At 35.8% G+C, this 13845-nt stretch overlaps 1 protein-coding gene across 1 annotated transcript; it reads left to right on the top strand.

The window, feature by feature from the left end:
- Positions 1-205: 205 nt before the first annotated feature.
- On the top strand, positions 206-1878 carry LOC113352378. The gene is made up of 4 exons (XM_026596201.1): positions 206-407; positions 453-1022; positions 1108-1213; positions 1302-1878. The coding sequence occupies exons 1-4, from the start codon at positions 206-208 to the stop codon at positions 1876-1878; spliced, it is 1455 nt and encodes a 484-aa protein (XP_026451986.1).
- The last annotated feature ends 11967 nt before the right edge of the window (positions 1879-13845 follow it).

Here is a 13845-nt window from a genome sequence, read left to right on the forward strand (position 1 = left end):
ATTTTGCATCTCCAAGTAAATTTAATGCTTTTATTGAAGTTGTTGGAAAAAAAGAACAAAGTTTTTCTAAAATTATTGGTAAACCACCAAAAGGTAAAGCACAGAAAGTTTCTCCTAATGTTGTCACTAGAAAACAAGCACATATTTCAGTTAATAATAATAGTGGTGTGGGGAGTTCTAATACTTCTCAAACTTCACATTATCTATGAGAGTAGCCTACTCGAATGTCAGAGGTTTAAGAAGAACTCAAGCCAAAGACAAACTTAGGAGTTTGGTACAACAATTCAGTCCTTCTCTTTTATGGGTAGCAGAACCTAAAGTAAAGATGTCTAATAGTATTTTAAAACAGTTGAAGCTACCAGGGATGTGTCAGATGATTATACATAATTCAAGTGATTCAGTAAAGGGTAATATTTGGTTATTTTGGTAATCTTCTTTATCTGTTCCTTCAGTAATTTCTTCTACAAGACAGGCTATCACATTTCAAGTTGGAGATGTTTTAGTTACAAGCATTCATACTGCTTGCCTTACAATTGATAAAAGAATTTTATGGGAGGAGCTTTTAAATATAAATAAAAGGAATTTACCTTGGATGGTTTTAGGAGATTTTAATGTGGTGTTATCTTGTGAAGAACAGAAAGGTAGAAGACCTCCTCTTAGAATAGCTGTGCAAGATTTCAGAGACTGTTCGAAGTCATGCAATCTAATTCAAGCACACAGAATTGGAATTAAATTCTCATGGTGCGATAACAGAGTGGGGAAGACGAGAATACTGTGTGACTTGGATAAAGCTTTTTACAATTTAAAATGGCTGGAAAAATTTGATACATGGAGTTACAAAGTGGGAGTTAGAGGCACTTCAGATCATGGAGCAATATTGGGAGGGGTTACTCAAAATGCCAAACCAAAGAATATTCCTTTTAGATACCAATCAGTTTGGACCACTCAACCTAATTTTCTAAGTGTTATACAAGAGTCATGGACGGAGGATTGTGAAGGAAATCCAGCATTTTGTTTTATCGGTAAATTGAAAAGGTTGAAGTTTATTCTTAAGAAATGGAATTGGGAGATTTTTGTGTGATCTAAGAATCAAAGTTAAAACCACAGAGGAGGTTGTTCTTGCTGCTTCATTGGAATCAGATGTTGATCCTGAGAACATTGTTCTATTAGATAAATTAGTAACTACAAGGGGGATGCATGAACTGGCAGCTCAGTAGTATAATGAGTTAATGAGAAGTAAATCAAGAGTAAATTGGATGGAGGGTGGAGCAAACACTGCTTTTTTTTCATGCAAACTTAAGAATTAGAAAAGCACAGAACGATATAAATGAATTGGAGAATGCATATGGCAATCTAGTTACCACTCAATATCAAATTGATGATACTCTTGTCACTTATTATAAGAATAAATTTGAAGAGAAGCAAGTTGATTTTGTGGAAGAATTATTTGAGGCTATACCAAAAATTTTAACTGATGAGGATAATTTTTTTCTGGATGTTATTCCTAGTCAAATGGAAATTAAGGATGCAGTTTTTGGAATGGATGCAAACAGTGTTCCTGGGCCAGATAGATTCCCTAGTAGTTTTTATAGATTTGCATGGACAGTGGTGGGGACTGAGTTAGTGGAAGATATACAATACTGCTGTAGAAACATATTCATCCCCAAAGGTTTTAATTCTAACTTCTTATTTCTTTTGCCAAAAGTTCAAGGAGCCAAAAGAGCAGAAAACTTCAGACCTATTGGCTTAGCTAACATCAATTTCAAAATTATCACAAGAATCATTACTACCAGAATTAGTACTGTGATTGGCGAAATGGTTTCTATACAACAAGGTGCATTTATCAAAGGAATGAATATTCATGAAAAAATTGCTTGAGCATCTGAACTTGTGAATGAGCTAAATGTTAAAAGAAGGGGTGGTAATGTTGGGCTCAAAATTGATATTACACGAGCATATGACTCATTAAGCTGGAGATTTATGTTTGAAGTTTTGAGAAGATTTGGTTTCTCTGAAACTGGTATTCAATGGCTCCAAAAATATTTTGAGTCCGCAAGAATTTTTGTTCTTATCAATGGTGGACCTTGTGGCTTCTTTGGAGTAGGGAGAGGACTGAGACAAGGTGATCCTCTATCACCAATCATGTTTGTCCTAGCATAGGAGGTATTAAGTAGAAATATTTTAAAATTGGTGCAAACGGGTAAAATTCAGCCAATGGTGAATAGAGGTGGATGCCAACCAACTCATCTGATGTTTGAAGATGATATTTTTATCTTCTGTAATGGCCACAAGAAGACTTTAGAGTGTTTAACTTATTTGTTATTTAAATATCAAAATTCATCAGGTCAAAAAGTCAATAAGGCTAAAAGCAAGTGCTTTGTGTGTGTGTGTGTGGGGGGGTATCAATTTCAAGACAAAACAATATCGCAGAGAAAATGCAGATGGAACTATCTTCATTCCCTGATAAGTATTTGGTGGTTATTCTTAATCAAGGAAGTGTCGAGTCTCACCAAGTATGGGGGATTGTTGAAATGATGAAAAAAATGTTAGCCGGCTGGATGGGGAAGTTACTAGCTTTTTCTGCAAGATTAACATTGGTGAAATTTGTTTTATGCAACATGCCCATTTACAACATGTCAGTGTATAAGTGGCCTAAGAGTGTGATTCAAGTGTGTGAAAGAATTATCAGAAACTTCTTATGGTCAGGTGATCCTTCAATGAAGAAATTAGTGATTGTCAGATGGGATTAAGTTAATTCTCCAGTGGAAGAAGGAGGTTTAGGATTGAGGAGACTTGAAGTTATAAATAAAGCTCCACTAATGAAATTACTTTGGAAAATTGAGACTGAAGATGTGGAGTGGACTTTGTTTATGAGAGCTAAATACAAAGACAAAAATGGGGAATGGATTAAATACCATAAATAATCTACAATTTGGCCTGGTCTTAAATGGGTTATTTCTGAGGTACAAGAAGGGAGCAGATGGATTGTTGGTGATGGGGAAAACATCTGAGTATGGAGAGATAAATGGATAAAGGACTATGCTCTGATCGAGAGACATCTTGGGGATGAATATATAGTACAAAATAGTACAATGAGAGTAAAGGATCTAATTCATAATGGTGAATGGTGTGTCCCTGAAGAAATGTTACAATACTTTGATGCTAGTGAACTACCAACTTTAGTGGGTGGAAATGATAAAAAAAATTGGGCCAAGGACAAAGTAGGTAAATTTACAGTAGAAAATGCAGCTCATATGATAAGGCAAAAGTATCATGTAAAAGCTTGGGCTCACCAGGTATGGCAACCTTGCATTCACCCTTAAATTTTCTACAAATTTATGGAATATTTTGAGAGGTTCCTGTGCAACTGAGGAATTGGTAAGGAAAAAAGGTTTCTCAACAGTCTCTAAATGTTATCTGTGTGGTAAGGCTCAAGACACAATGGAGCATATTCTTTGGCATTGTCTTTTTAGTGAAACTGTATGGCACTGGCTGTGTGGGATTTTTCAATGCTCTTGTCCTCAAATTTTTGATGAGATTTTGAACTTTGCAAAAGGGAAAAGTCCAGCCATTAAAGAAGTGTGGTTCATATGTGCTTTCAATGTGATGGTAGAATTGTGGTTTACAAGAAATTTTGTGATTTATGAAGATGCAACTCCATCTGTGGATAAAATGAAAATGAGAATCAATAGATGTGCAAAGGAAGGAAGCTTCAAAATGATAGGTAAGATGTAGGGTACTATGTTTGATCTGCATGTAATGCTTCATTTTGGCATCTCAGGGGTGAAAACATAAACTGTCAGGGTAAAGCAACGTTTCTTAACATTTTCCAATCATAACCAAACACTAATTTGTTATGATGGGGCTTCTAAGGGTAATCCAGGAATGGCAGGAATTGGATTTATTGCCAGAAACCATTATGGTGATTGTATGGGTGCAGCTTCAGGGGGTCTGGGAATTGCCACAAATTACTTGGCAGAGGTGATGGCAATAGTAATTGCAGGTGAGTGGACTGTAATATTTTTTTGGTGGATGTATGTTTCAGTTTGGATTCCAAGGTTGTGATAATGGCATTCTTAAATGATAAAGTACCTTGGATAGTGAAGAACAAATGGATCAGAATTAGAAGAGCTATTCCTGAAATCACATTTAGGCACTCATATAGAGAGATCAATTTTTCTGCTGATAAAATGGCCAAGAGAGGAGCACTACTGAGCAGAAGTGAAGTGCATTACTTTGAAGAGAAGCCTCAATTTCTGGGCAAACTTGAAAATGAAAGTGATGTTTATTTTAGATTTTAAAGAACCGATTTCATTGGTTAGATGCTTTGCCTTGGCTATCTTGGCATTCTTTATAAAAATGTTGGGCTTAACATCATGGGCTCATAGTTCTTTTTCTTGTTTTGTTTCTTATTTGAGTTTTGTGCCTAGAAAATGTGTGGGCCTTCTGTAACTTGTAAAAGAAATGTTTTAGTAATAAAATTTCATGATTAAGCAAAAAAAATAATAGAAACGACTAGATAGATTGTCGATCTTTACAACAAACATAACTTTATAGAATAAACTGCTTGTGTGGATCCTAGTGAATCAAGTGTGCTAGAAGTGTCACTAAGGTCAGAATACCAAAAAAATAACTCGATCCGTACCTTTACAAACAACTCGATCCGTACTAATGATCAACACACATGGAATGAAGTCTGATAACGTTGGATTACCAATCTTATCTTCAGATTTAAAATAAAATAGATATGAAATAGTTAATCCTCAAACAACCTTGAGTATCCTTATAAAAGAAAGTTTTATCTATCTAGGAACACTATTACAAATCAATAATCGAAAAATAAGATAGAAATATACCATTTAGTTTCCCACCAATGGTACTACCAAAAGCTTCTTTATCCCAAAGAAGACTTTAAATAAAGACACGCAAGATATTTCACCTAATTAGACTACTCACTTTTATTAACAAGTGGGCTTTCCTCACAAACGGTAAGGTTGTGTGTCACGGGATGAGTTTGTAAGAATACAATCCCAACTATTTATAAAATAAAGACTAAGGCTTGTTTGGAAAACAAGGAATTATAAAATCTGAAAATCCTTAAGATTTGCAATAAATGTTTGTTTTTCGATTTTGACAAATTCAAACTGCAATCCAACAGTTGTACTGAAACCACTCTTGGATGATAAATAACATATCTAACATAAGTACATATACTTTACTAATTTGGCAATAAGAAGTTTGTTATCTTATGGGATATGTAAAATATACAAATCTGAATATTTTGGTTTTGGAATCTTGCCTTGAGTATCAAGGAAAATACTTGAACATTAAGTACTAAGAATTTAGCATGTTAGAGCATTGCTTGGTTAAACCCACCAATCATTGGCATGTCAAGTTTGGTTGTCATATTTTAGTTCTAAAACTCAAGCATGTTTGATTAGATTACTAGAGTAAACTTCATTAGGTGATACTAGAAAGTCTATAAATGTTGAGACAAACTCGTGTTACTCTGAAGAACCTTAAGACTCATTAACGAACACATCATCCTTTCATTCAAGGTTAGTAATACAAAACTTGACTTGTTTCCATTGCTATCTATGTTGCTTTAAATTCGTTTATATTGAAAACATAACATGAGAAGTTATGTATATGAACCTCTAGTATTAGATACTTGATCATCTCATTGTGATAAAAGTGTCAAGGAAGAATATACAAGTCGTATTACGACTTTGGTATATTGAATTACGAAGTATAAGGTTTATTTTTTGAACTTCGTAAGTGCGACATAAACATTATATTTGTAACTGGTTACTAGATTTTGTATTGAACTTTAGGTTGATTTCATGCATAGAAAACTATGTACAACTACATGAGTTTAAGGAAGTAAACTTGCGAAACATGTTCATAGTTGAAAGGAATCAAAGAGATTTGGTGTCCCGATTCCTATTGGAGATATATAGTAGGACCGATCTCTGCCTTGGGGAACTATAGCAAGAATGATCGCTATTATGGATCTCTTGAAGGACTAATCCCAATAAAAAATGTATTTCCGTTTTCATATACATATTAGCTTTTGTATGAATATTGGAATATGGTTTGCTATTTAAGAAGGTTCAAGATGTCGACATAACGAGTATTTAAACATGTATTAAAATCTTATTTATTTTTCAAAGGTATTACTTGATACTCAATGTGAGATCCCAACCCGAAATATTTGAAGCTATTTTATTAGGATTTTAGAATTTATATGTCTTTATATTCCTAGTAAGTAATACATATCTCTGGAATATATATTAATAAAGTATACTTGTATTAAAGCTAACATTGAGTTGTCATCCATGAGAGATTTCAGGATATTAGTTGGAATTAGATAAAACCGAAAATTGGTATTTATTGCTTATCTTTTGATATTTCGGTTATCAAAATTCCCTGGTGTCCAAACTACCTTAGTCTATAAATAGCGAAGTTTGTTATTCTTAGAAACTCATCCTAACACGCACTTCATTTTGTAGTCAGTGTGATAGCTGAATAATAGTATTATACGTAATACTATTCCAAAGAGGAGAGTAACCTAATTAGGCGAAATCTCTTACGTACCATCTTTAAAGACTTTTGTGGGATACATAAGCTTATACAATTACCGTTGGTAGGAAACTAGAATCGCATTGTTATTTTAGTTTCTAATTATTGATTTGATTGACTAACAGTAGTTGAACCTTGATATCCACTTAGTTTGATTATTCTGAGAGCCTTCTCTTATAACATAAGGTCATTAAAACTAGATCAAGGATCGAAAAATTTCAATCTGTCTTATATTTGAAGATAAGCTTGTGATCATCCATTGTTAGTAGACTCTGTTCTGTGTGTGGTTGATCATAAGGGAGTTAAGTTATTTGTGTAGGTACATTGAAGACTGGAGATTTGTAGACAAGAAGTTTTCTTATTGGTTTTCAATCTTTGTGATACACTTCGTGCACACTTGATTGGATGACTTAGCTTGTTTATCTTGATAGACATCTTGTATCTTGTCTTATAGATCGACGATCTATCATTTGATGGTTCTCTTCAGAATCAGGATCTAATATGTTATGAACCTTTGATAACCTAGATCTTGGTTGATCTAAATTGTAATGACCCGACCGATATTGTCCTCACTTATCCACTCGGTCATCCGACAATGTGGGGTTTTCAATGGGGAACTCTGCAGTAATCCAAAAACAACTTCCGGGGAGGTCATTCATCTCTGGATTACACCCGTCTGAGCAGGCTTGAATAGAGAGTTTTTTTTGTAGAAAATTATGCTGAAAATGCCACGATGTTAGGAGAGGACAAACTATTACTTATATTCCATTAGGCAAACCACTGTCTAATATATGGGTATTACAATACCACCATCTTAAATTGAAGCTGTACTTAGCTCCGGAATATATCCAAGCCCATATATCAGACGTCCTTAGGAAATTATATTGCCGAAGGCCAATCTTGCATGAAGTGGTGCATTAGGCCAGTTGGGTAGATGTCATTGAGCAAAATTAGTGCTAACATATCACATTACCATTTCATTAGCCGAAGGCCAATATCGCATCACTGGCATTATGCCAGAGCAGGCTGGCTTTGAAAATGTACAGTCATCATGGCTGGACATTGGAATTGGCTTATGGGCCAAAACTGAATGTATATCAATCATGGCCGGTTATTCGGGAAGACATGCCAACGACCATGAATAGTGAAGCAAGCACCTCAAAATTAGGACTTGGTGAATTTAATTTTCCTCCCCAACTTTAAGTTGTAGGAATGTCAATAAAGTATATATAGGGAGGGGTGGTTGGTTGAAGGTGCATATGCGAACTATGCACCAAAAAAGCTTCATAGCTTAGACGGAAGAGTGATGTGTTTTCAAAGTTGTTGTAGTAATAAATAGAGTTCGTTCAAGACTTGTGAAGGTTGTGCTTTTAGATTTAAATTTTAAAACTAAAGAAATTAAAACTGATTATATTAGAGACCGGGGTTCAGGATTTCACCATTCACCAAAATTCATGTAATTTAATGTTAATTTTTATCATGCAATTCTAGACAATATAACTCCATTCAAAAGAAATTGTGATTCTAATCATTGCCTAAATTAGATTTTCAAAACATCAATTGTTAATCGCAAGCATGAAGTATCAAAAGCCCTAAACTAAGCATACTTCATCAAGAGAAAACACAACTAATTAATAAAAATCATTACTCAATTTTCATTCGGTGCAAATAATCATAAAAGAATTGCATAAATTAATTCAAATAAATTTTACCACATAACTTTTGGAAGAATGGCTTCCTCCATCGCCCCGGAAGATTGGGTTTAGCTCATCATTGTGTAAACACGCTCAAAATATTTGTTCATTGCTTCAAAAAAATTTTACAAAGATAAAATGGAGAGAAAATGATGAAAATCGGGTGTTTAAAACTCTTCCCCTAATCACTTCCTAATCACCCCTTCTATGTGATCCTATGAACCTATTTATACCCAGTAGCACCAAGAAATCTCGCTATAACTCAAGATAATTCTCTCTTAACTCGGCCTTGATGATAAATATTCTCGGAATATTTTCTTTCCATTTTCACACGTATTCTGAGTTGTATGGTATATCCAAGTCTTCTCATTTAATTGAGCCAAATAATGAAGAGAATATCATCAATTAATTCCGTGAATAATTCCTTCCCTGTTTTCGAAAATATCCAAAAGTATACGATTTCCTTCCATTCAAGACACGTACAAAATCTTACTGTCATGGTAAGAAGATAATCATGTCTTAAAGACAAAAATATCCCAATAATATCATGACCAGAATCTCACACAGTTGAGATTTCTTTTCCCGCCAAATATCTTTCCCGTGAAGAAGAAGATGGGTGTCCCCTATCCGGTCATGGGGTGCGAATAGCAGATGCCATGAGGTGTGTCTCTGATCAGCTGCTTGGGTGCAAATATCCTTTGGGTACCCCTTATCATTTGGGCGCCCCTTATCCACAAGTGAGAGTATGAATAACACGTTCCTTCCGGTGCTTTATACGACTTTTCGAGCCGATTTTTCCAAGAATGTTTATTTCCAAAAATACCTAAAAACACATAAAATACCATAATAAGTACAAAAAATCAAGTACCAACAATACATGAAATTAAGGACAACGTAGACACAAAAATGTGTCTATCAAATACCCCCAAACTTATTATTTGCTAGTCCTCGAGCAAATCTAGAAAATAAAAATGACTACACTTAGCACGTGCAGCAAGCCGTTAAACCGCTAGGTGGCCCTAGTGGCGGAGTGTTGTCTCCGAAGGGTTTACCAGAGGTGTACCCACAAAACCTTTACTCCAGACCCTAGCTATCTACGCAGAACCTTGGAAGGCACTAAAGAATCTCCTTGGTTGGCATACAATCATTGACTATAGGAGGAAGTACCCTGATACGAAATTCCAATTGTTGTACACGAGTTTGCACTCAACATACTAAAATTCATATATAAGTGACGGAGCTCTACTCAGATAGTTTCTGTACATCATGACCGGAGTCAACCAATCACATGGAAAGATTAAGAAGATGGATAAATAGATGGTTAAAAGTGAACGGTGTTTCCCATATCTGTCTGAAGGCCTCTGCCAAGGTGAACCTATCCTAATGGACTGAGATACTGGTCTGACTAATATCAACACATATGGCATATACAAGGGGACCAGTGGTCGATAAACCTAACTCTAGGTCAACACAACTGGCATATACAAGGGCACCAGTGGTCGACTTTATTGAATTTATTCCGGTTGGTCTAATGGTCTGTTTTTTTTTGTTGTTGTTGTTGTTGTTGTTGTTGTTGTTGGTATCTCAATCACTCTATTCCACCCTAGCAAAGGTAACAACTTGAATCGTGTGCCCCACCAAATCACTTAAAAAAATTAAAACAGAAGGATTAGGATTCAACGAGATATGGCGAAACTACCATGTTTTTTTTTAATTCTAACACCTGAGCTCTGTGCTTTTATGAATAGACTCTTTAGATGCTTCCATCTAATCATATTGGTTCCTCAACTCCTACAACCAAGATGTTCCCATCCACTTAGATTGGCTAGTGCCAACCTTAATAAGCATAAATTTCTAGGCTCTGGAGTTTATTTGTTGCAGCTAAGAGCTAACAAAAAGTTTCTTCCCCACCCCCAAACTTAAATCTAACATTGTCCTCAATGTTCTAAAGATGAAATTAAAAGCATGAACAATAATAAACTGTTACCACTTGATGGATGGAAAAAGAAATAAGAAAGGATATTACCGTAGGCATGAGTACCTCCCAGGAAATGCTAAATTTAAAGTCTTTAGCTAGACATCAAATACCTCAAAAAGGATTGTCACCTTCCAAAGTCATATATCAATAGTCGAAACAATTGTGGGTCCATAAGACCAAATAGAGCTGACACCAGTATGAGACAACTGCACTGATTCAGAAAAATGAAAAGAAGGAGCACGTCCTCATCTAAGGTTTCTGTCAAGACAACTGGGTTTATCTGCGGCGCATAATTGAACTTCATATGTGTGTCTCAATAAATAGATTCATCCGAAAAAAGGGTCTCTAATACCTGGGTTACCTCCTGGACAGTATCAGGAGGATCGGGTTGTAATATCTCAGATGTACAAGGCTCGAGTCCCAAGTTAGGGACTCTAATTAGGGATACGATACAATCACAAGAACCATCACTACCCCCGAACTTAGAGTTCACAGACAAACCTCTAACTATTTCTTGAATTTCTGGATCTTCAGAGTCCTTAAAATACTCAAGAGATTCTTCTAGTTCTGTACCCTTATAGACACATTTTTGTGTCTAATTTGTCCTCAATGTCCGTATTGTTGGAACTCTATTTTTGTACTAATATTGTGTTTTTATGTATTTTTAGGAAATAAACATTTTTGGAAAATTCGGCTCGAAAAGTTGATTTTGGCACCCGGAGGACAAGTGTTATCCGGACTCTCGCTTTTGGATAAGGGGTAACCTAATTACTAAGGGGAACCCCCAGGTCACCCCAAGGCATCTGTTATTCGCACCCCAGTCCAGGATAGGGGGCATATCATCTTCAACCTTTTGAAATTCAAATTTTGGCGGGAAAATTTGTTCTTGAACTGCCGTGACTAGGGTTGAGGATTTGAAGGTGTTCCAGTGAGATTCAACGGCCCAAATTAAATGGGTTTGTTCCTAGGGCCTAGACAGAGCTGGTATGGGTGTTGGATTCGGTCAAATTTGGTTAGATAATCGGTGGGAATCAAAACAGGGAAGATATTCTCAAATAGGGAAGATATTCTATTCTTGGAATTGTTGGATGGAAGAGACGTGCATGGGTTAACTCTATTGGCTGGAAACTTCTCCTACAGCTCAGAGATGATGCGTGAAAGAGATAAACCAGGAAACAATCCGTAACAAATCAGAGAAATAAAAAAAAATATTTCGAAAAATATTCTTTTTATGGCCGTATATTTTTGGAGTTATTACAAGGATTGGAGTGACCTGTTGTGTATAAATAGGTCCCTAGTGTCGAGCATAAGAGGTGTGGGCAAGTTTAGGGAGAGTTTGGAAGCGAATAGAGGCGTAGAATCGAAGAACCAGGCGCTGGAAGAAGAAGTTGTTCTGCTGGTGCTACTGAAGAACACGAAGAACATCAACCCACGGTCAACAGTCGCAGAATACTGTCGTTGTTCTACAACACTTCGCTATACAGCAGTCTTATTTCTTCTGTGTCGTTGTTTCTGGACGCCTTCTGTGGGTCACAAAATCCTGTTTTATTACATTTACTTATCTTTCTCTTCATTGTAAACACTTGTGAGCATCAATGAAATATTTTGAGAGGTTTTCCAACATGATGAGCGGCTAAAATACCTGGTGACTGAGGCTACGGAGGAGCTATTCACTCATGTTTGATTGGTAAATTCTTTTTATAATTTCTTAATTATTTATTTTATTTAATTCACTTGGATCAAAAAAAAAGAGATAAAAATGGTTTTCTTAATTAGTTGTGAATCAGTTTGATGTTTTATGCTCATAATTAATTCTTTGATAAATCATGCTTAAGGATTACAATTTAATATTTGGACACCTTATAGATTTATAAGTGATTTAATGGAAAAAGAGCTAGATAATAATTATGAAATATTTTTGTAACCAATCAACTTGAAGTAATAGTGAATCCGGAGCCTTAGTCCTTTTTAAATCTTGGCATCACTCTTTGAAAATTAATTTGGTTTATTTTTATTAAATCTAAAAATTCTTTCCTTCACAAGTCTTTGAACGAACCATTTCTTACCACTACTACAACAACTTAAAAAAAAAACATTAATCATACCCCCAAACTTAGGGTCATCATTATTCTCAGGAAAACCTAAAACTATTGCCTGAATTTCTGAGTCCATAGAATCTTTAAAATACTCAAGAGCTTCTTCTAAAGATTGATCACGTATCTGATCTAAGAGAATGGTTTCCTCAAAATCATCTAAAGAATCTACCAGTAAAGTGTCAAGCCAATTATCCTGAACCAAATCCTAAACTAAAGTGCTAATCATATTCACTTCTTCTAAATCATCGTTCTCAGAAGGTTGTCTAGTAACATTAAAGACATTTAGTTATGTGGTCATATTACCAAAGGATATGTTCATAATCCCAGTCCTACAGTTGATGACAGCGTTAGCTGTGGCTAAAAATGGGCGACCTAAAATCACTGGGATTTGACGACTTGGGTCCTGAACAGGCTGGGTGTCTAGCACAACGAAATCCATAGGATAAATAAACTTATCAACCTCAATCAGAACATCCTCTATGACACCACGATGGACTTTGACAGACCTATCAGCTAATTGTAGTGTCATTTTAGTCGGTTTCAACTTACCAAGACCTAGCTGGGTGTATACATGATAGAGAGTAAGTTAACACTAGCTCCTAAGTCAAGTAAAGCTTTATCGACCATGTGATTACCAATCGCACAAGATATGGTGGGGCATCCAGGATCCTTATACATAGGGGTGTTTGGTTCAGAAGAATGGAACTTACCTGACCAGCTAAAAAAGCTTTCTTATGGACATTAAGCTTACGCTTTCGTGTACAAAGATCTTTAAGGAACTTGGCATAAGCAGGCATCTGCATAATTGCTTCTAATAGCGGAATGTTGATGTTCACCTGCTTAAATGTTTCCATTATCTCGTTGAAAGTAGACTCCTTCTTTGTTGGGGATAACAAATGTGGATATGGGTCTCTAGGCACAAAGGTAGACCTATCAGGAATTTCTTGGGAATCCTTAGAGACTGTTTCAGTTTCCTCGTCTACGAGCTCCTCTTGGGAAGTAGAAGGTGGAACTACAGTATGTCCACTAGGCATGGCTACCTTATTTTCTACCGTTTTACCACTCCTAAGGGTTGTTATCGAGTTCACATGGTTTGATAATTTCTCACCAGCTAAAGATATTTGATGGACTCCCCTAGGGGTGGGTTGTGGTTGACTAGGAAACTTTTCTTTTTCTCTCAATGTCTCATTTATCTGACTAACCTGGGTTTTCAACTCGAAAATAGCCTGAGAGTTAGCTTGTACCATATTTTTATTTTCATCTAATCCTTGTGCAAACGATTGCTGAAATTCTAAAGTTCCGAGTTAACAAGGCAAGAGACTCTTCTAAACTCATGATTTTCTTATCTGAAGGGATCTGAAACTGTGCCGGAGCTGAAGTATTCTTAGTATAGCCAAAACCTGGGGGAACCTGAGCATTACTAGACTGACCTTGATTCTGGCCCTTGGACCAAGAAAGGTTTTGATGGTTTCTCCAGCCAGGGTTATAGGTTTCT

Source organism: Papaver somniferum, chromosome 2 (genome assembly GCF_003573695.1).
Source record: "Papaver somniferum cultivar HN1 chromosome 2, ASM357369v1, whole genome shotgun sequence".
Taxonomy (NCBI): domain Eukaryota; kingdom Viridiplantae; phylum Streptophyta; class Magnoliopsida; order Ranunculales; family Papaveraceae; genus Papaver; species Papaver somniferum.

Bases quoted from the DNA above. Each gene is read 5' to 3' on its own strand.
- LOC113352378 (XM_026596201.1), top strand. From the start codon at position 206: ATGAGAGTAGCCTACTCGAATGTCAGAGGTTTAAGAAGAACTCAAGCC. The intron at 408-452 runs GTAATATTTGGT...CTGTTCCTTCAG, and splicing joins TTCAAGTGATTCAGTAAAGG to TAATTTCTTCTACAAGACAG. The intron at 1,214-1,301 runs GTAGTATAATGA...TGCAAACTTAAG, and splicing joins ATGCATGAACTGGCAGCTCA to AATTAGAAAAGCACAGAACG.